Below are 23,393 nucleotides of genomic sequence, written 5' to 3' on the forward strand. Positions count from 1 at the left end.
CCCACCCCCCACCATCTTGTTTTTTGTTTCAATGATGCACACAGGCTGTTGACATTGTAGCTGAGCTAACTTTACTGATAACACATTTTCCTAATATGAACACATACCTGTACTAACTGAACTCTATCAAGACAGGTTCCAACATGTGCTATCCGACCTACTACACCCAGGTCAGAATAGTACGGAGTACTATATAGTATCTAATACTGGGGTCCACTGCCACAATCAACTATTATCATGACATTTCCCTTTTTTAAAAAAAAGCTTTTATATAGCTCAGGTACACCAAGTTTCTTATCTATTCCTTCTCACTCTGTTTTGATCAGTCTGTTTTGTCTTTTATTCATCTCTGTATCTCTGTGGTTTTTTTTCACAATTCTTCCACTGGATGTTCTGAATGGTGACAGAGGTGATTTTGAAGGACAAGGGGCCTTCTCCAGTTCTGTGTCAATATCACCCCTTGGTCAGTTTTTAGGAGTCTCAGGCTTTGTCTGGTTATCTGTTGCTTCACTGGTGCATTCTGGTTTTTGATCTTCAGTGACACTTTCTGGTTCAGAGCAGCTTGTTTCATTTGTTTTCCGTAAGAATTTCTGGTTTCTCCTGCACTGTTGTCCGTTTGGAGTCTGCACTATATAAGACCTGTGATTCCCGTGACAACAGCAGGATTCCAGACCCCTTCATGCTGAATCCCCACTGTCTCTCCCATGTTCAGGTCAGGCAGTGGTTGGGCACCTCGATCAAAGTATTGTTTCTGCTTCTGCTGTCTCAGTTTGAGCAGGTCCTCACTGTAGCTCACTGGCTGTGGAAATAACAGTTGGGGTGCAGCTGAAAGCTTAGTTCTTAGTCTCCTCCCCATCAGGAGCTGCGCTGGAGATGATCCAATGCCCTCTAATGGAGTATTCCTGAAATCCAGCAGAGCCAGGTAGGGGTTTCTTCCGTCCGCCTTTGCCTTCTTCAACAGGTGTTTTAAGGTCTGCACGGTTCATTCCACCATTCCATTGGATTGTGGATATTTGGGTCTTGACGTAGTGTGGCAAAACTCCCAGTCCTGTGTAAATCTGCGAAACTCAGTGCCTGAGAATTGTGGACCGTTATCTGAGATGAGCACTTCAGGTATGCTGTGGCAAGCAAACATTGATTTAAAATAATTTATTACAGTGATGCTCTTACTATCATTCCTCAGCAGCACAGACTCAAAAATCTTTGAGTAATAATCTACTGCTAGTCAGTACTCACTGTTGTCAAATGTGAACGAGTCCACTCCAATTTTCTGCCAGGGCCTCTCTGGAACACTGTGTGGTTCTTTTTGTTTTGATTTACTGAACTTTTGGCACACTGCACATGCATTCACCATTTCCCTGATTTGTGCTCCCATTCCAGGCCAATACGTTACATCATGAGCTCCTCTCCTGCCTGCTTCTGTGCTGAGGTGACTTTCATCTATGCGCTGCAGCATTTCTTTCCTCAGTGTTGCAGGAATTATGATCTTTTCTCCCTTGAAAAGTATTCCTTTTGCTACATGAAGTTCCTCATGAAAGTTCCAGTACTCTTGTACAGCAGGAGGGGCTCCACTCCGATGTGTGGGCCAGCCAGTTTGCACAGTCTGCTGCAGGTTTCTCAGGGTGGCGTTGTTCTTGCTCACTTTCCTGATCTCACCCAGTTTGGTTACAGCCACAATAAGTTCTTTGTTAGCATGTGAAGCTGTGCTTCTGTTTCTTTATCCTCTTCCTCCATGATGGGTAGGTACGCACATGCCTGTGATGTACATTCCCTTGCCCGGTTTGTATTTAACTCTGACCTGGTACTTCTGCAGATGCATTAGTAATCTTCGGATTCTTGGTGGTGCACAGTTCAGGGTCTTTTTAAGTATAGCTTCCAAAGGCTTATGATCAAACTCTACCTCCATGTCTTTGCCATAGACAAACTGGTGGAAATGTTCTAGGCCAAACACAATTGATAGCATTACTTTCTCTATTTGGACATACTACTGCTGTGTTTCAGTCATTGCCTTTGAAGCATCTGCCACTGGTGCCTCATTTTGCAAGAGGACAGCTCCCAGGCCAGTCTTTGAAATGTCCACTGAGGTCTTGACCAACTGATTGACATCGTAATACTTTAACACTGGTGCATGGGTCAGTGTTCTCTTCAGACTGGTCAAAGCTTCCTGGTGACTTTGTTCCAGTGCCATTCCACATCATTTTGTAGAAGGTCTTTGAAAGGTGCTGTCAGGTCTGACAAGTTCGGAATGAATTTCCCAAGATAGGTCACCATTCCCAAAAACCTTTCCAAGTCTTTCTTACATTCTGGGGATAGGATGTTCACTTGGATTCCGCTTCAGTCCCTTACCTGTTAGCACATGTCCCAAGTACATGATTTCATGAAGACCTATTTTGCACTTTTCCTTCTTCAACTTGAGATTCCTTTCACTCAGTCTGGCCAGCACCTGCCTCGGTCTGTGGTCGTGTTATTCTCGTGAGGCTCCCCAGACTAGCACATTGTTGATATAGGTTTCCACATCCTCTAACCTTTCAAACAGCTGCTTCACTGTTTTGTGGAACACCTCCGGAGCTGAATTAATACCAAAAGGTAGGCGTAAAAACCGGGATCATCTGTATGCTGTGTTGAAGGTACAGAGATAGGAGCTGTGTTCATCCAGCTTGACCTGCCAGAAACCTGAACTCACATCCAAGGCTGAACAGTATTTAGCATCAGCTAGTTTACACGTGATCTCTTCTACTGTGGGCAGCTGGAAATGCTCTCTTTGTACTGCCTGGTTTAGGTCTCTGGGATCCAGATCCATCTGATTTTTCTACATTTGTCGGTGCTTTAATTTTCTTGATGTTGTGAAGTTTCTCCATTCTGTCCAACTCTGCTTTCAGTCGATCTCTCGGCATTACTGGTATTTTCCTGGGTGGGTGTATTTTGGGTGTCACAGTTTCTTCAATCTTGATGGTGTGTTCTCCTTTTAGGCAGCCAATCCCCTGGAACACATCTTTATACTCGCTCAGGATGTCATCAGTGGTGAACAGTCATTATTCTCTTGATTAACTTCAGATTCTCACAAGCTTTGATTCCAAGAATGGGCTTAGCATCAGTTTTCACCACGATGAATGGACGTGCTTGAGACTGTTTTTTGTAGTTCACTTTAAGTGTGAACTTGCATTTTACTGCAATTTTTTCACCTGTGTAAGTAGACAGTTTCACTTTTTATGTTAGTTGATTTGCTTTGCTTATCTCCTGACACAGGTTTATGGGAATGACATTTGCTTGTGCACCTGTGTCAAGCTTGAAATTCACCATGTTGGCGATTTTTAAACCAATCTTCCATTCGTCTTCTTTGGAATTTATTGTTACTGCACCAACAAAAAGTTCAGTTTCAGTGTCTGTGCTAATCGTGTGCACTTTCTTCAACTTGCACATCTTAACGAAGTTATTTAGTTTATCACAGTTCTTATACAGTTTATATTTATGCTATCTTTACTGATAACACATTTTCCTAACATTATCTGTAGTAACTGAATTCTATCAAGACAGTTTCCAACATGTGCTATCTGACCTTCAACCCCCCAGGCCAGGTGACCCCCCTTACTAGTACAGAGTTCCATATAGCATCCAATACTGGAGACCACTACCACAATCAGCTATTATCATGACATTTCCCTTTTTTTTAAAAAAAAAGCTTTTATACAACTCAAATACACTTAGTCTCTTATCTAGTCTTTCTCATTCTGTTTTGATCAGTCTGTTTTGTCTTTTACTCATCTCTGTGGTTTTTGCAGCTTTAAGACTTACTGTACTGTGTAGTATCACGTGACAGTGGGAATGAATCAGCCCGGAGCACAGGGAACCTTAGGGGTGGAATTTGTTTCTAGTTGTGGTTCTTGGTGAAGCATGTAACTGCTGCTGAAGCCCTGTAAATAAAGTTTACTGTTTCTTCGGAGAAACCTGTATGGAAAATCAAGTTCATAACAACTTAGGTTAAATTGGTTCTGGTGCTGTCCCTTGCCCAGTGAATGTGAGTATCTTGTTTTAAACAGAAGAGAGGAAAAATATACTCAGTAGGTTTTTCACTTTTTGGCAGGATCGGTCCCTTCGACTCATCCACAGAGGATGGAGTCAATATATAGAACGCCTCGGTTTCTTTTTCCAAGCAAACAAAATAACTGTGGAGAGAAAAAGGGAAGCAATTTTCCTAAGCGTCTCTGGGAGTTAAACGTATAATTTAATCTGTAGTTTGATGGCCCCGAACGCTGCAGATTCGAAGACCTTCAGCAAATTGGTCGACCTTGTAAAGGGCCATTTTCAATCCAAACTCTCTGTAACCGTGCAGAGGTTCAAATTTAATTCAAGAGTAAGAGCCCCAGGGGAGACCATAGCAACATACGTAGTGAAGTTAAAACAGGAAACTGAACATTGTGGCTTCGGGGAGACCCGAAACGATGTGTTAAGGGGTTGTTTGGTCTGTGGTGTGCACAGTGATGCCATTTAACGATGGTTATTCGCTGACGTAAATATCGATTTTAAAAGAGCATTGGAAATAGCGCTTGCGATGGAAAGTGCCTAGCGGGATTCGCAGGCCTTACAGGGTGTACAAAATGGCGCCATTTTCCAGTTGGGGCGGGAACAGATCGCCGGCCATGGCGCAATAACCAAGGAGTCAGTCACAATGCGGGAGGCGGTCCCCGCTACCCGAAAATTTAAAAAATATACAGGAGACAGCTCAGCGGAAATCTGAAAATAAATTGTTACCGATGTGGGAGTAACCATTTCCCTGAAACTTGCAGATTTAAAGAGGTGGAGTGTCATTATTGTCATAAAAGAGGGACATAGTGAAACAATGTAAAGCAAGATTGAGACAGACTCCCAGGCAGCAAACTAAACTGATCAAAATACATAATGTGGAAGAACCAGTGATTCTGATGTTTATTCTCTATTTAATGTGAAAGTAGGGAAAACAGATCCAATCACTGTTACTCTGCAGGTCAATGGAAAACCTTTGATTATGGAAGTGGAGACCGGTGCATGAACCACTGTAGTGGGGAAGCACACATTCAAATATTTAAACAAGGGTCCTTAACAATTAGAAATGGAGCAGACTGCAGCCAAATTGAAAACGCATACTGGTGAAGTCATACAAGTGAAAGGTATTACCACTGTACCTGTTTATTACAAGCACCAGACAGCACAGCTCTTTGTGATTGTAGCGGGAGGTGAAGGACCAAGCCTTCTAGGTCGTGATTAGTTAAAAGAAATTAAACTAAATTGGTCTGAAATTTTCCAGCTGAGAGCCGGAGGACTGCCAGAGCTAAAGAAATATGACCAGGCCTTTTGAGAGGAACTGAGGAAAATCAAGAGCCTGCAGGCTAAGATCTATGTTGACTCTGATGCAACTCCTCATTTTTTAAAACCAGGCCCGTGCTTATACTCCGAGAGAGAAGGTTGACACCGAATTAAACCATTTAGAGAAGCTGGGCATTATTCAGCTGGTTCAATTTCCGGAATGGGCAACACTCATAGTCCCTGTCTTGAAATAGGATCAGACCACCTGTATCTGTGGGGATTATAAGCCAACAAGCTGCCAAGTTGGACAAGTACCCTATCCCCAGGATTGAGGATCTATACACCATATTCGCAGGAGGGAGAACTTACACTAAATTAGATATGAGTCACGCATATCAGCAGCTGGAGCTGGATGATACATCCAGAGGGTTTGTAACCATAAACACACACAAAAGATTATATCAATACATGCGCCTGCCTTTCGGTGTTTCTTTGGCCTGCACTATTTTCCAGAGGACGTTGGAGACCTTGCTGCAAGGGCTACTTCAGATCGTGGTCTATCTGGACGACACCCTAATAACTGGACTAACAGAAGCAGAACACTTGGTAACTTGGAAGAAGTCTTAAAATGATTTTTGGAAGCAGGGGTATGCTTGAAAAAGGAAAAGTGCACCTTTCAGGCAAGTGAAGTCGTTTACTTAGGCCACCAGGTGGATGCCCAGGGGTTACACCCGGTAGAAGAAAAAGTTAAATCTATCAAGGATGCACACTGCCTACAAATGTCTCAGAGCTCAAATCATTCTTGGGTATGGTAAATTATTATGGTCAATTCCTACCCAACTTATCAACAATCCTAGCCCCTCCACACTCATTATTAAAGAAAAACCAACGTTAGTCTTGGAAGTCACCTCAAGAAGAAGCTTTCATGAAAGTTAAATAGCTCTTGCACTCTTTGAACTTGTTAGTACACTCTGACCCGGCAAAAGAATTGGTGCTAACTTGGGGTGCATCTGCCTGTGGCATGGGAGTGGTACTATCTCACAAGCTGGATAACGGTTCAGAAAGGCCGATAATGTATGTACGCAGAACCCTCTCTATGGCCAAGAAGGTTTATTTACAAATCGAGAAAGAAAGATTATCGATTTTTTTTGGAGTTTAAAAAATTCCATCAGTATGTACATGACAGACATTTTACTATAGTATCTAACCACAAACCGCTCTTGGGTCTGTCTAGCAAGGAAAAAGCTACCCCTCCCATAGCTTCCGCAAGAATTCCAAGAAGGGCTTTGATTTTATCAACATTTACTTTTATACACAGACCAGGGATGCATATAGCCAATGCAGATGCTCTAAGTTGCCTTCCTTTGCAGGAGAGCATTGAACATGCCCAAGAGACTGTATTAGTGATGAATTTCCTGGATCCTTCGCCAGTCTATGCAAGACAAATAGGAAACTGGACGAACTGGGATCCAGTCTTGTCTAGAGTACGAGACCAAGGGCGGAATCATCCCAGATTTGCATTAAGTGCGATAGCTGGCGGGAAAAACGGAAAAAGCAGGCTGGCCTTATAATGATATGCAGATGTATGACAATAAGGTTCCCGAGGTCCGATGGTGAGAAACACAAACCACCATCGACAGGCTGAGTGGACGATTGCAAACTATTTTCACGCCGTTGTGAAACTGATTTTTGGCCTTCTCGCCATATTTTCCATTCAAACCAACGAACACACCCGACGCCAGCAGGCACGGAAAGTCCCAGCCCAGCGGGTGGTCCCAGGAACCAGTCCCTGAAGAATTGAAGCCATTCTTCACCTGAAGGAGTGAACTGAGTGGTCAGGATGGTATCCTATTATGAGGTGAACGAGTCGTTGTTTCTTCACAAGGAAAGGAACCGCTCTTAACTGAGTCGCATAGCGTGCATCCTGGAATTTCCAAAATTAAAATGCTTGCAAGGAGCTATGTCTGGTGGCCAGGTATAGACAATGATATGGAAAAAATGGTTAAACACTGTCTCAGTGCCAGCAACAACAGAAGTTGCCTGTTGCAGCCCCACTGCACCCGTGGGAATGGCCTGATCGACCCTGGGTGAGACTGCATATAGATTATGTATGTCCATTTCTAGGCACCATGTTCCTCCTAATAATTGATGCACACTCCAAATGGTTGGACACGTACGAAGTTAGATCGCCAACGTCAGGTGTGACTATAAAAAGGTGACGCCAAAATTTTTCTAACATGGAGAGCCTGAAGTCATTGTCTCAGACAATAGTACTGCATTTACTAGTGCTGAATTTTCAAAGATTCGTGAGGCTAAATGGCATCAAACACGTAAAGACAGCACCGGATCATCCATCATCTAATGCATTGGCCGAGAGAGCAGTACAAACTTTTAATACAAAAGCAAAAAACTGCGGATGCTGGAAATCCAAAACAAAAACAAAAATACCTGGAAAAACTCAGCAGGTCTGGCAGCATCTGCATCTGCGGAGAGGAACACAGTTAACGTTTTGAGTCCGTATGACTCTTCAACAGAACTAAGGAAAAATACAAAAGGGGTGAAATATAAGCTGGTTTAAGGGGTTGGGGGGGAGGGGTGGGGGGGTGGACAAGTAGAGCTGGATAGAGGGCCAGGGTGGAGATATCCAAAAGATGTCACAGACAAAAGGACAAAGAGGTGTTGAAGGTGGTGATATTATCTAAGGAATGTGCTAATTAAGGGTAGAAAGCAGGACGAGCAAGGTACAGATAGCCCTAGTGCAGCTGGGGTGAAGGAATCGAAAAAGGCTAAAAGGTAGAGATAAAACAATGGATGGAAATACATTTAAAAATAATGGAAATAGGTGGGAAAAGAAAAATCTATATAAATTATTGGAAGAAACAAAAAGGAGGGGGAAAATCGGCAAGGGGGTGGGGATGGAGGAAAGAGTTCATGATCTAAAATTGTTGAACTCAATATTCAGTCCGGAAGGCTGTAAAGTGCCTAGTCGGAAGATGAGGTGCTGTTCCTCCAGTTTGCGTTGAGCTTCACTGGAACAATGCAGCAGGCCAAGGATGGACATGTGGGCATGAGAGCAGGGTGGAGCGTTGAAATGGCAAGCGACAGGGAGGTCTGGGTCATGTTTGCGGACAGACCGAAGGTGTTCTGCAAAGCAGTCACCCAGCCTGCGTTTGATCTCTCCAATGTAGAGGAAACCGCATTGGGAGCAACGAATGCAGTAGACTTTTAAAGTTGGTATGAAAAGATTATCGGGAGGATCATTGGAGACTGAACTTTCACGTTTTCTGCTTCACTATAGAATGACCCCCACACACTACTGCTGGTTCAACACCTTCAGGATTACTTATGAAATGTCACCTTCATATGGGATTGAGCCTGGTACTTCCCAATTTGGAGGGGAAGGTAGAGAACAGTCAAGGGAGTCAAAAAGTGACTCACGATTTGCATAGTCAAGAGCTAGAATTCACTGTCAGTGAAACAGTATTTGTACAAAACTTCGGTGGTGGATCGAGTTGGTTACCTGGTGTAATAGTTTCTGTGATCAGACCGTTGTTGTTCCACGTAGAAGTGGGGGGCTGGATCACCTGAAAGCATGTGGATCATTTGAGAAGAAGTGAGATACCCCAACAAACCGATGTTCCACCTGTAACCATTGTAAAACCTGTGGTCCCTGTTGTGATTGATCAACCGAGGATAGACATACCAGATATCTCTGTCGAGGTGGATAACACTGCGCCTAAGGAGGTACCTGATGATGCTGCGGTTCCACAGAAGGAAGCTTCAGTAAGAGAATCTAAAGTCGTGGAGCTATGACATTCCACCCAGATCAGGAAACCGCCTGAGAGATTGAATTTATAATTTCATAACCTGTGAATATATTTGTAATGTTATCAATGTAGTTGTTCTCGTAAATATAAACTGTAAAAGAAAATTAAGGGGGGAGGAATGTAGTAATTTGTAGATACAAATTGGCTGAAAAATAGGAGGCAGAGAGTAATGGTCAATGGATATTTCTTGGGCTGGAGGAAGGTTTGTAGTGCAATTCCCCAGGGGTCAGTATTGCGACCATTGCTTTTCCTGTTATATTAATGATCTAAATCTTGGTGTGCAGGGGACAATTTCAAAGTTTGTGGATGATACGAAGCTTGGGAGAGTTGTGAACTGTGAGGAGAATGGTGTGGAACTTCAAGAGGACATAGGCAAGTTGGTGGAATGGGTGGATAAGTGGTAGACGAAGTTCAATGCGGAGAAGTGTGAGGTGGTGCATTTTGGTAGGAAGAACACGGACAGTAAATATAAAATAGGGGGTGAAATTTTGAAGGAGGTGCTGGAGCAGAAAGACCTGTGTGTATATCTGCATAGATCATTGAAGGTGGCAGGAAAGGTGGAGAGAGCAGTTAATAAATCATATAGTATCCTGGGCTTTATTAATACGGGCATAGAGTACAAGAGCAAGGAGGTTATGCTGAATTTATATAAAACACTCATTAGACCTCAGCTGGAATATTGTGTACAGTCCTGGGCTCTACATTATAGGAAGGATGTGAACACGTTGGAGAGTGCAGAAGAGGTTTACAAGAATGATTCCAGGGATGAGAAACTTCCGCTATGAGGATAGATTGGAGAAGTTGGGACTATTCTCCTTGGAGAGAATCACAGAATCACAGAACGCAGAAGAGACCCTTCGGCCCATCGAGTCTGCACCGACATGTGAGAACACCTGACCTACCTACCTAATCCCATTTACCAGCACTTCGCCCATAGCCTTGAATGTTATGATGTGCCAAGTGCTCATCCAGGTACTTTTTAAAGGATGTGAGGCAACCCGTCTCCACCACCCTCCCAGGCAGCGCATTCCAGACCGTCACCACCCTCTGGGTAAAAATGTTTTTCCTCACATCCCCACTAAACCTCCTGCCCCTCACCTTGAACTTATGTCCAAAGCTAAGAAGGAGATTTGATAGAGATGTTCAAAATCATGAGGGGGCTGGACAGAGTAGATAGAGAGAAGCTGTTCCCACTCATAAAAGGATCAAGAACGAGAGGGCACAGATTTAAAGTGATTTGCAAAAGAGCCAAATGCGATGTGAGAAAAATCTTTTTCACACAGTGAGTGGTTTGGGTCTGGAATGTACTGTCTGCTGTCTGGAAGTGTGGTGGAGGCAGATTCAATCGAGGCATTCAAGAGGGCATTCAATGATTATTTGAATAGAAACAATGTGCAGGGGTACGGGGAAAAGGCAGGGCAATAGCACTAGGTCATATTGCTCATTTGGAGAACAGGTGCAGACACTGGCCAAATGGCCTCCTTCTGTGTCGTTAAACTTCTGTGATTCTGTGAACTGTAGCTTTAAGGAATGTAGTGATTGTAGCTTTGAGACTTATTGTACAGTGTAGTATCATGTGACAGCGTGAGCGAATCAGCCTGAAGTGCATGGACCTTAGGGGTGGAGTTTGTGTTTAGTTATGGTTCTTGGTGAAGCACTGCTGGATCCCTATAAATAAAGTTCACTCTTTCTTCGGAGAAACCTGTCCAGAAAATCAAATTCATAACACCCCCCTCACAGCGCAGGAAGGTGATGCCCTCTACCCCCCCAGCACAGGAAGATGATGCCCTCTACCCCCCCAGCATAGGAAGGTGATCTCCCCCATCCCGGCACAGGATACACAGAGAGAGGAACAGCTTTCTCAATGTAACTGACCTGCAGTGTCTCCAGAGATTCCCTTTGATGGCTGCTCATTGCTGACATCTAATATCCTCTGGGACAAGACCTCCTTGCTATGTGGCTCAGGTGGATTCACATTGTCTTGGATTTATTCACCTCCAGCTCTTTCCAGACTTCAGCTGGTGACATCAGCAGCACTTCACAACCTGCCCCGAAAGTGCTTCTCTATAGTAACAGGTGCCATGGTTTCTGGGCTCAAAAGTTACATCCATTTTGCTACTGATGAGGGGTGGGGTTGGGGACTACCTTCCTTCTTTGAGACTCCAACACTCCAGTTGTTGTGTCTCAGTTGTCTGTAGTAGAATTTTTCCATTCAGCCCCTCTCCAACGTCTCTGACACTTCAGTTGTCAGGTAGGGTAGAAAGCAGAGATGGGCATAATCGGGGTTTTTCCAAGCTGACTGGCAGCGAATAGTGGAATGCCACAAGGATCAGTGCTGGGGCCTCAGTTATTTACAATCTATATTAATAACTTGGATGAAGAGAGAGAGAGTTATGTATCTGAGTTGCTGATGATACAAAGCTCGATGGAAAGGTAATATAAAAACAAAAAGTTTTTGTGGAGAGAGAAACAGAGTTAATGTTTCGAGCCCATGTTACAATTGAAGAAGAGGTCAAAATGTGATGGATTTTTTGCTGTTGAAAAAGGGGAGAGGGTAAGGTGGAGTTAAAGGGAAGGTCAGGGATAGGGATGAGACGGGGAAATTAAATAACAAAGATGTCATGGAACAAAAAAACAAAGGGACTGGTAATGATAGTATTAAAGAAACAAAAGACTGGACCAGATTAGGTGTAAATAACAGAATAAAGGTCAACAATGTCTGAAAGCAAAATAACAATGTGTTAATAGCAGAAAAAGGGTCAGTGTTATCTGAAAGCAAAAACATGAGAACAAGATACAGACTGGCACTGGGGGGATAAAAATCAAAATAGAGACAGAGTTCATGGTCTGAAGTTGTTGAACTCAATGTTGAGTCCAGAAGGCTGTAAAGTGCCTAATAAGATGAGGTGCTGTTCCTCCAGCTTGTGCTGGGCTTCACTAGAACATTCTAACAGGCCGAGGGCAGAAATGTGAGCAAGATAGTGAATTGAAATGGCGAGTGACCAGAAGTTTGGGGTTGTGCTGGTGGACTGAGCGAAGGTATTCCACAAAGCGGATCTTGTTACCACCAACCTTTTTTTCATTCATTCATGGGATGTGGGCGTCGCTGGCTAGACCATCATTTATTGTCCATCCCTAGTTGCCATTGAGAAGGTGGCGGTGAGCTGCCTTCTTGAACCACTGCAGTCCATGTGCTGTTAGGGAGGGAGTTCCAGGATTTTGACCCAGCGACAGTGCAGGAACAGTGATAAATTTCCAAGTCAGGATGGTGAGTGACTTGGAGGGAAACTTCCAGGTGGTGGTGTTCCCATGTGTCTGCTAACCTTGCCCTTCTAAATGATAGTGGTTGTGGGTTTGGAAGGTGCTGTTTGAGGAGCCTTGGTGAGTTCCTGCAGTGCACCTTGTAGATGGTACACACTGCTGCCACTGTGCATCAGTGATGGAGGGAATGAATGTTTGTGGGTGGGGTGCCAATAAAGTGGGCTGTTTTGTCCTGGATGGTGTCAAGCTTCTTGAGTGTTGTTGAAGCTGAACTCATCCAGGCAAGTGGAGACTATTCCATCACACTCCTGACTTGTGCCTTGTAGATTGTGGACAGGCTTTGGGGAGTCAGGAGATGAGTTACTCGTAGCAAGATTCCCAGCCTCTGAACTGCTCTTGTAGCCACAGTATTTATATGGCTAGTCCAGTTCAGTTTCTGGTCAATGGTAACCCCCAGGATGATGTTAGTGGGGGATTCAGTGATGGTGATGCCATTGAAAGTCGATGGGTGATGGTTAGACTCTCTCTTGTTGGAGACACCCATCTTCCTTTGTGCTAGGCACGACTCCAGCCAGCAGTGAGTTTTCCCCGATTCCCATAAACTCCTGTTTTGCTAGGGCTCCTTGATGCCACACTCAGTCAAGTGCTGCCTTGATGTCAAGGGCAGTCACTCTCACCTCACCTCACCTCAAGAGTTCATCTTTTTTGTCCATGTTTGAACCAAGGCTGTAATGAGGTCAGGAGCTGAGTGTTCCTGATGGAACTCAAACTGGGTGACAGTGAGCAGGTTATTGCAAAGCAAGTGTCGCTTGATAGCACTTTTGATGACTCCTTCCATTACTTTGCTGATGATTGAGAGTAGACTGATGGGGCGGCTGGGTTGGATTTGCCCTGCTTTTTGTGTACAGGACATACCTGGGTAAGTTTCCACACAGCTGTGTAGATGCCAGTGTTGTAGCAGTACTGGAACAGCTTGGCTAGGGGCGCAGCAAGTTCTGGTGCACAAGTCTTCAGTACTATTGCCGGAATATTGTCAGGGCCCATAGCCTTTGCAGTATCCAGTCCAGTGCCTTTAGCCATTTATTGATATCCATTTGGTTTGGAAAGAGGGAACTGGGATAATGCCACGGATAAACCACTCCATGAATTCTGGGGTTCCTGACCCATTGCTCCTTCCCCCACCTGCAATTCAAAATTCAGCCTGTAATGTCTGTATGTTCCAGACTAATATTAAACATGCATTGACGTGTATCAGCCATGTGTTCACCATGTGTTCATATGTTCTTTTCCATGACAGAGAAGCTGAACAGTTACTGAAGGATAAAGCTCTGGGCTGTTTCCTCATTCGCGTTGGTGAGAGTCGGATTGGATTTAGCCTCTCCTACAGGTAAACAAGGGCACCGGGAACTGAGTAACACATCTCCCTGACCTTGGACAGAAATTTAACAGTCCCCAGGTGGGGGACAATAAAATAGCTGTGAGTGGGGTCGGGATGGTTCTTAGACATGGTGCAGACACCAGGGCATTTTACCAGTGGCAGAGCTGGGTACGGAGCAACTGCCCACTTCAAGGAGGGAGCAAAGTTAAAGGGCCTATTAAGGCAGAATATACTGACTTTGGAGGGGCTGCAGCACAGATAGAGCAGGACAATATTGTGACTAAACGGGTTAAATGTTGAGGACAAGCTGCATTGACTCAGCTGATATTCCAGTGAATATAGAAGATGCCATATTGTCCAAAACCGGCCCCCAGGCTCAATGACACCTACCTCGAGCATCTGTTGGATGCAGTGAAGGCCCGCTGTGATGTCTTTTATCCCCCGCTCCAGCCGCAGGATGGGCAGCAACAGCACTAACCCGGCTTGGGAGGCTGTGGTCAGTGCCAATGCCTTCAGAAGAGGACAGTCACCCAGTGCCATAAGAGGATGAATGATATCTTCCATTCCACCAGGGTAAGTCACTCTTCTCATCATTCCCAACTCACACACTCACAAACCCATCGCACACCCACAGGGTGTCAGTTCAAGAAACATCACCCTTCACTCTCTCACACTCATCATCATTGTCTTCATCCCATCCATGGGACTACTCACCACCCACACATGCCAGACGTACTTATCATCTGGCCTGGCAGGCGTCCTGATACACTCGCCCCATCTCAATCCATGCAGGACAACCTGGTAGACAACAAGAGGGAGAGGTCGCAGACCGGTGGCAGAATGCCCGAAATCAAGGTCCTCACGGACTTTGAAAATCGAGCCATCCAGCTGGCTGGTGAGGTTCTGGACTGTTCCTGTGCTGACGGTGAGGTCGGAGGTGCTCTACCAAGTGAGGATCCAGCAGTGCAACATCCATCAGATAACCATGCTGTGAGTGATGTGTCCTGTTTCACAGGTACTGCCATGCACCAATTATCTCCCCTTGCTTCCGCAGGCGCATCTGGGAAGCAGCAGACGGAGTCCATGACCCATAGTCTCCAAGCAAGTTCCAAAGAAACCTCTGAAGAGGAATCTGGAGGCACCCTCCCTGAAGTCCCATCACAGCGCTCACCCATACCCTCCACCAGCGCAGAGAGACACATCTCAGTGGGACCTAGCTTTAGAGTAGTCTCAGGATCACAATCTGGTGAGCACATCGCACTGTCTGATCCACAGCAGGCAGAGGCAGGGACTTCCCAGGTGTCCGACACTCGGAGGACTGCTGGAGGCCAGAACATTGCTGAGTCCAAGTCAGATGACGAGCCTCCAGACTCAGTCATGTCACAGTTGCTGGAGCTGCAAAGGCAAGCTCAGGAACATTAGTAAGTGATGTCTGCTGCACTCCTCAGATTGCAAGGCACAATGGAGGAGTCCGTCCGCCTTCAGGCTGAGGTGATAGCGCCGGCATTGCAACACACCGAGGTCAACACTGGCAGGATGGCAGCTGCCATGGAGACCGTGGTCCAGGATGTCACTCCCGCACTGCTGCACAGGCTGAATTCCATCGCTGATGCCATAGTTGGCCTCCAACAGTGTGTATGTGAGAGGGGTGCTGGGCAGCTCGATCCCACTCCAGCTACCCCTTCTCCTTGAGGAGTCAACCAGGGGCCCTTGGGCACCCATAGGGAGGAGGATCAGCAGGTGCACACCCCGGGGCCATCCACCCAGGTGACTCTAGGAGTTCCCAGCCCATCCGAATCCCCTCTTCCTGTGACCTCAGCAGCTCCACCTCCACAGGCCGAGGGGGGGTGCCACTGCCACACAGCAGGGCCTCGAAAGCAGGCCGGGGCCCTCCAGGTCTCAGTCCTTCAGAAGACCCCGCCAAAGTCATCACAGATAGGGCGTAGTAGACAGCAGGCTGTCTCTACCTCTGCTGTGGATGTCCAGGGAGCACCAAGACGTAGCAGCAGGGTTAGGAAGGTTAAGAAGATGTAGTTGCACAGCCTGGGCACGGGTGTTGATCACTTGTACATAATGTTCATGATTGTAAATAAACTCCCAAGAATGTCTCCCTGCCTGTGGTTCCTTGTTCTGATGAGCAGTGTTCTTGTCACTCAGATGTGAAACCTTTCTGCACAAGATAAAATCTCAGTCCAGGGCCTCTTCCCTGTGCTTTGTGCAGCCTTCAGACCAAAGTGATGGTCCAGCCTCACACTCCCTGGAAACATTACTGATGCCTGCACCTCAGCAGTGCTGGTCATTGCTGCCAGAATGTAGTGGGCAGGCACCACAGAGTTCTCTCATACCCTCTGTGTGCTCTCAGCACCTTTAAGGTGGGGCTGGCCCCCATCACACCAGCATCTGTGACCAGTGATGCTGTGCTCCTGAAGGGGTCAGGTGCTGAAGGCTGACAAAGGATCAGATGCTTCTAAAGTTTCATGACTGCGTCTCTATGATATGACCCTGATCACAGAGCACAAGTGAGCTGCCCTCGGCTGGACAGAAGTTAGACATTCACAAAGGCGATGTGAGGACCAATGGGTTCTCCTCATTGCATGTCATCATCATCCTCCACAAATCTAGCAGCTATGAAGCCTCCTGAGCGCACCTGCCTCGCCTGGCCAGAGTGAGGATCTCATCACTGTCATCGCCGCCTTCAAGGAGCTCCTCACCCTCTTCAGCGTCAACATCCTCCTCATTGGAGGAGACCTCCATCTCCTCCTCAGCCAGCTCCTCTCCCCGTTGCAGTGCCAGGTTGTAAAGGGTGTAGCAGGTGACGATGTGTGACACCCTCTGCGGACTGTACTGCAGGGCTCCACTAGACCGGTCCAGGCACCGGAACCTCATTTTCAGCATCCCAATGGTTTGCTCCACCAAGTTGCGAGTTGCAGCATGAGCTTTGTTATACCTTCACTCTGCTGCAGTCTGAGGCCACCACACGGGTGACATCAGCCACGGCCTCTGTGGGTAGCCCTTGTCCCCGAGGAGTCAAACCTGCAGCCTCTGTGGACCCTGGAAGATGTCAGGGATCTGTGACTGACTGAGGATGTAGGAGTCGTGCACACTCCCTGGAAACCGTGTGCAGACCTGCAGGATGTGGTTGTGGTGGTCGCACACCAACTGCACAACCCTGCAAGGGCTGAATGGAATCCCGTGTGGTTGATGTAGTTGACCCCATGTTGTGATGGAGATCTGAGTGCCATGTGAGTGCAGTCGATGCACCCTGTGGAAAACCTGAGATCTGAGTAAATCCAATTGCTCTTGCATCCTGGCTCTCCTGGTCCTGGGCAAAATGCATAAAGTTGTGTGCCCTCACGAAGATGGTATCCGTGACTGCATGGATGTATTTGCGGGTGGAGGCTTGTGAAATCCCACAGAGGTCACCTATGGAACCCTGAAAGGAGTCACTGGCATAGAAATTAAGCGCTGCGGTCACTTTCACAGCCACTGACAGTAGATGCCCTTCATGTCCACATGGCTCCAAATCCTGCAGTAGCTGGCAGCTTGTTATGACATAGCAGTTGATAAAGGCTGAGTTGTTTAAATCCCAGAGGGAAACTTGAACAACTGTCATAACCTATATTTTCAATTGGTATGTTTGAGATGCAGCTCTGAATTCAGGAATAAAACCACCAAGCCTCAAGAGGTTTTTTATATAAAATTAAATTAAACATTTATTAATTTAACAACTAATTAAACACATTCATATGCCTACAAATTACTACCATAATAACTTTTAAACAAATCCCCAAACTAATCACTCCCAGGTAAACCTTCACCAAGGCAACAATGACCCATAGACTTTAAACAGACATCAGGCAAAGCACATTTGACCTTACAAATTCAAAATGAGGTCCCTTGCAATTTGGTTCCTTTGCAGACACAATTTTAGGCTTACAAGCTGGTTACATCTTAAAGGCCTCTGACTCACACACACACACTCCTTCCTGTTTATACCTAGCTTCCCCTTTGAATGTAAATTTTCCAATGTATTACTAGGTTTTTAAATTTTACCTCTCCTAATAATAATAATCCTTTCATTCCACCAATTTTATTAGTAATATAAACACATTGCTTGGCCTCTCCCAACTAGGTGCAAGATTTCACCCATTATTTTCAATGGTTCATTTAAAAATGCAAATTTTATTTTACCTTTTAACTAACTTGCGTTTATCTAATTAATATCTCAAAACTACTACACATCAAAGCACCCAGACTAGCTGGCTTTAATCCAATTAAGACACACACAGACACAGACCGTACTACAGGTCTAATTTAAAAATAATTCCCAATCACATTATCTCTTCATGACAAGCTGTGACCAACCAGGTCCCTAGACATGCGCAGTCTTCAGCGACACTGGGTCTCGGTGGCCTACAGGAATGAAAGGCGGCATCTATTGTCCCTGAGTCTAGCTGGGCGCCAACTAGTGACGGCTTGCTGTGGCTCTTGGGCAGTGTGTGCAGGAGCCCCAGCCGCCCCTTCTTCCAGAGGGTGCCGATCCCTCTGCGCACACAGGCACCTCAGTCGCTCTCTTCTCTGTCATCTTCGATCTCTGTACGCCATGAGGCATACAGCTTGTTCACCAGGCTCCGTGCTCCTGATGTTGTACTCCTGCAGGATGAAAGAGAGAGATGCGTGGGTTAGCTTGGGTGTACTAAGAACCTCTCTTGGTTAAGTCTGAAGGCCCCTTAAGGCATCCAGGAGAGTGCTGGCCACCACTTGGATGGCCAGAGTTTAGTGCGCTGCATGGCTGCCCGAAACTCCACCCACCTCTGCCCCACTCCGCCTGACTGATTGGCGCAGCTTTACCCACTGGACTGCATGCCGTGCTCTCAGCTCAGGCACAGGCATTCTCCTAACCCACACTGCAAGGCTGCACTGTTAGCTTGAACCATGGGGGAGACTGGTCCAAACCGGGATGCTGATATTGCGAGAGGCTGTGAGCGCCTCCACCAGTGACTGCTCCATGGCCGGCTTTAGCAAGGGGATTGTACAACGTGCCCAGTCATCCAACTGTTCTGCAGTCCACTAAAATGCTCATTAGTTTGCAGTCTGTGCCTGAGGGGTGAAAAGCTCTGGAACGCTTGGTGGCACTTTCAGGCCTCTGTGTTGCTCGAGTGGGCAGATGAGTTATAGGCCCAACTCCAATCTTATCAATGTGGCTGCGCCTGAACTGTCTCAGCTGCAGAGGAATGGTCACTTTATACTAATGTGTGGCTGCTTCCCTTGCCCACCCCTCACCCACCCCACCCTGCACGTGCTTGTGCACCATCTTCAACCATAGGGCAGCCTTTGCCCCTATCCCTCCCCATGTCATCTCAACTGCAGGGCAGCCTTTGCCACCCTCCCAACAAGCCTCAACCTTGAAGTCCAACAGGTGACCCGGGTGAGCGCTGTGCAATGTTACTGTGTACTCACCTCCCAGTTCCCCTCAAAATGCAGCCAACCAAGTGCACGACTTGTATATGCTGTTGTGAAACATGTTGGCATGCAATCACGCCAACGTGGACAGATGACCCAGGGGGGCGGGGGGGGTGGTATGTGTTCGGCGGGCTGGCCTTATGATGATATGTAGATGTATTACAATGAGATTCCCGATGTCCGGTGGCGGAAAACGCGGCCCGCCATTGACGGGTTGAGTGGACGATCGCAAACTGGTTTCACGACGTTGTGAAACCAATCTTTGGCTGTCTCACCATATTGTCCGCTCACGCCCCTGAACATGCCCAACACCAGCAGGTAAGGATGATTCTGCCCATAATAAAATTAGAGCCAGGCTGTTCAAGGATGATGTCAGGAAGCTTAGTGGAAATCTGGAAATCTCTTCCAAAATGCTAATGAGCTTGAGGGTCAGTTAAAAACTTCAAAAGTGGGATTGATGGATTTTTCTTGGGTGAGGCTATTAAAGATTACGGGATTATGGAACCAAGGCAGGTAGATGGAGTTAAGATCCAGATCAGCTACAATCTAATTGATGGTGCTACAAGCAGCTCTCTGACCACTCCCTGTGCCTCAGTTCTATCTGATACTTTTGTAAATTGTTCAGCCCTCTCCCTGTGTGGGCTGTCACCCTCTGGCTCTCTCCCCTGCACACACACAATTTCTGTAAAATGTTGCATATTTAAAGAGTTCTATTTCAAAGCAGAGTTTTGGAGTACATGATGAGAATGTGAAACACTTTACACCAATACAAGCTTGTTATTTCTTTATCAGGAAAATGTTTATCTTCATATCAGAGCTATAGAAGTTTAATAGAGCAAAATCCAGAAATTCCCAGGAATATGGGGTAATAAGCATAGGATATTGGAGAAAAGATTCCTCACATCTACTTGCTGGACCCCAGCTCTACCTCAGTTGTTACATCAAAGGTCTATTCCACAGTTACTCTGAGAACACACCAAACTCTCAGTTTTGTTTAATTCATTCACGGGATGTGGGCTTCACTGGCTAGGACAGCATTTATTGCCCATCCCTAGTTGCCCTTGAGAAGGTGGTGTGAGCTGCCTTCTTGAACCGCTGCAGTCCATGTGGTGTAGGTACATCCACAGTGCTGTTAGGGAGGGAGTTCCAGGATTTTGACCCAGCGACAGTGAAGGAATGGCGATATATTTCCAAGTCAGGATGGTGAGTGGCTTGGAGGGGAACTTCCAAGTGGTGGTTTTCCCATCTATCTGCTGCTCTTGTCCTTCTTGATGGTAGTCGTTATGGGTTTGGAAGGTGCTGTCTAAGGAACCTTGGTGAATTCCTGCAGTGTGTCTTGTAGATGGTACACACTGCTGTTACTGTGCATCGGTGGCAGAGGGAATGAATGTTGAAGGTGGTGGATGGAGTGCTAATCGGGCGGACTGTTTTGTCCTGGATGGTGTTGAGCTTCGAGTGTTGTTGGATCTGTACTCATCCAGGCAAGTGGAGAGAATTCAATCACACTCCTGACTTGGGACTTGTAGTTGGTGGACAGGGTTTGAGGAGTCAGGTGGTGAGTTACTCACTACAGGATCCCTAACCTGCTCTTGTAGTCACAGTATTTATACGACCAGTCCAGTTCAGTTTCTGGTCAATGGTAACCCCAAGATGCTGGTGGCGGGGGATTCAGCGATGATAATGCCATTGAATGTCAGGCGTTTGGTTAGATTCTCTCTTGTTGGAGATGGTCATTGTCTGGCACTAGTGTGGCACAAATGTAACTTGCCATATATCAGCCCAAACTTGAATGTTGTCCAGATCTTGCTCCGTTTGGACATGGATTGCTTCAGTATCTGAGGAGTCGTGAATGGTGCTGAACATTGTGCAATCATCACTGAACATCCCTACTTATGACCTTATAATGGAGGGAAGGTGATTGATGAAACAGCTGAAGATGTTTGGGCCTAGGACACTACCCTGAGGAACTCCTGCAGTGGTGTCCTGGAGCTGAGATGACTAACCTCCAACAACCCCAACCATCTTCCTTTGTGCTAGGTATAACTCCAACCAGTGGAGAGTTTTCCCCCTGATTCTCATTGACTCCAGTTTTGCTAGGGCTCCTTGATGCCACACTCGGTCAAATGTGGCCTTGATGTCACCCCGGGAGTTCAGCCCTTTTGCCCATGTTTGAACCAAGGCTGTAACGAGGTCAGAAGCTGAGTGGCCGTGGCGGAACTCAAACTGGGTGTCAGTGAGCAGGTTATTGCTAAGCAAGTGCCGCCTGCGAGCACTGTTGTTGACCCCTTCCATTATTTTACTGATGATTGAGAGTAGACTGATGGGGTGGTAATTGGTTGGGTTGGATTTTTTCAGCATTTTGTGTACAGGACATAGCTGGGCAATTTTCCACATTGCCGGGTAGATGCCAGTGTTGTAGCTGTACTGGAACAGCTTGGCTAGGGGCGCAGCAAGTTCTGGAACACAAGTCGGAATATTGTCAGGACCCATAACCTTTGCAGTCTCCAGGGCCTTCAGCCGTTTCTTGATATCACGTGGAGTGAATCGAATTGCCTGAAGACTGGCAGCTGTGATGCTGGGGACCTCCAGAGGAGGCCAAGATGGATCATCCACTCGGCACTTCCAGCTGAAGATTGTTGGAAATGCTTCAGCCTTATCTTTTGCACTAACGATGGGGATATTTGTCGAACCTCCTCTTCCTGTTAGTTGTTTAATTGTCCACTGCCATTCATGACTGGATGTGGCAGGACTGCAGAGCTTAGGTCTGATCCGTTGGTTGTGAGATCACTTAGTTCTGTCTATCACTTGCTGCTTTTGCTGTTTGCCATGCAAGTAATCCTGTGTTGTAGCTTCACCAGGTTGACACCTCATTTTTAGGTATGCCTGGTGCTGCTCCTGACATGCCCTCCTGCACTCTTCATTGAACCAGGGTTGATCCCTGGGCTTGATGGTAATGGTAGAGTGGGGGATGTGCCAGGCCATGATGTTACAGATTGTGTTCGAGTACAATTCTGCTGCTGCTGATGGCCCACAGCACCTCATGGATGCTCAGTCTTGAGTTGCTAGATCTATTTGAAATCTATCCCATTTAGCACCGTGGTGGTGCCACTCAACACGATGGAGGGTATCCTCAATGTGAAGACGGGACTTCGGGCCAAATTGTCCGGTCCTGTTGGCAGCGGCTGGCGTGAGCTGACAATATGATGAGAAGGCCAGAAGTTGGCTTTACGCCATCGTGAAACCAGTTTCTGATCATCCGCTCCACCCATCAATGGAATAATTGTTATTATTACTGTGGCTGCAGTTTAAATTATAACAATAATTCCTGCTGCATGTCAGGAACCTAATATCAATACTTTAGCATCTCATTATAAGCCCTGCTCACCGGAATTATCCCCCCCATGCTGGATCATCTGGGCATGTTGGAGTGATTGCACGCCAACATGTTTCACAACTGTACATAAACACTGTGCACCTAGAAGGCTGCACCTCGCTTGGGACTTTGAGGTTTGTTTACCTACCTTGCTTTGGGCAGCACTCGTGGTCATCAGCGCCAGGCTTCGCAGGCAGCACCACATCACTCTTAGAGGTGCTCACGGGCAGGGCTCTACCTACCAGACTAGCCGTAAAGCAGGGGGGCTTTTCAACAGCTGCAGGACTAGGGCCTGCTTGGGGAAGGGGGAGAAGTGACCTCAGGCAAAGGAAGAGGCTGCAGGGCGAGGGCTGTACTGGGGAAGGAGTGTGTGCCAGGGTGTGTGTGCGGGGGCACATGTTGATCTGTGCAAGTGGCCTCAAGATGGTGAGGGCTGAGGAGGCAGTCTCCAGAGGAGATGAGGCCAGATGATGATGTGAGAGGTTTGTGTGAGAGGTGATGTCCCTTGAACTGGCAGTGAGTGAGATGTCAGTGAATGTGTGAAGAGCTGGTGAGTCTGTGAGTTTAGAGTGATGAGATGGTTGTCTTACCCTGCGGCATGGATGAGATCATTCATCTGTTTTCTGCACTGAATGGCTGACCGCTTGTGTGCAGCATTGGCACTGACCACCACTGCCACTGCCTCTCAAGCCGGAGTGGTGAGACTGATGGGCTCCTCCAGCCAGGGTGTGGGTAGAGGACATCATGGTGGGCCCCCGTGCTGTCCAGGAGGTGTCCCAGGGATGCGTCACTGACTCAGGTGGTGCGGGGT

General features: G+C 46.7%; 1 protein-coding gene across 1 annotated transcript in view; it reads left to right on the top strand.

Moving 5' to 3' along the window:
- Positions 1-23,393, top strand: part of LOC144689209 (hematopoietic SH2 domain-containing protein-like) — a 105,774-nt gene that overhangs the window by 57,254 nt on the left and 25,127 nt on the right. Inside the window, exon 3 of the mRNA XM_078556321.1 lies at positions 13,666-13,755. Coding sequence (XP_078412447.1) covers positions 13,666-13,755 — 90 coding nt within the window. The remainder of the gene's footprint in view (positions 1-13,665; positions 13,756-23,393) is intronic.

This window comes from Cetorhinus maximus, chromosome 13, assembly GCF_964194155.1.
Source record: "Cetorhinus maximus chromosome 13, sCetMax3.hap1.1, whole genome shotgun sequence".
NCBI lineage: Eukaryota > Metazoa > Chordata > Chondrichthyes > Lamniformes > Cetorhinidae > Cetorhinus > Cetorhinus maximus.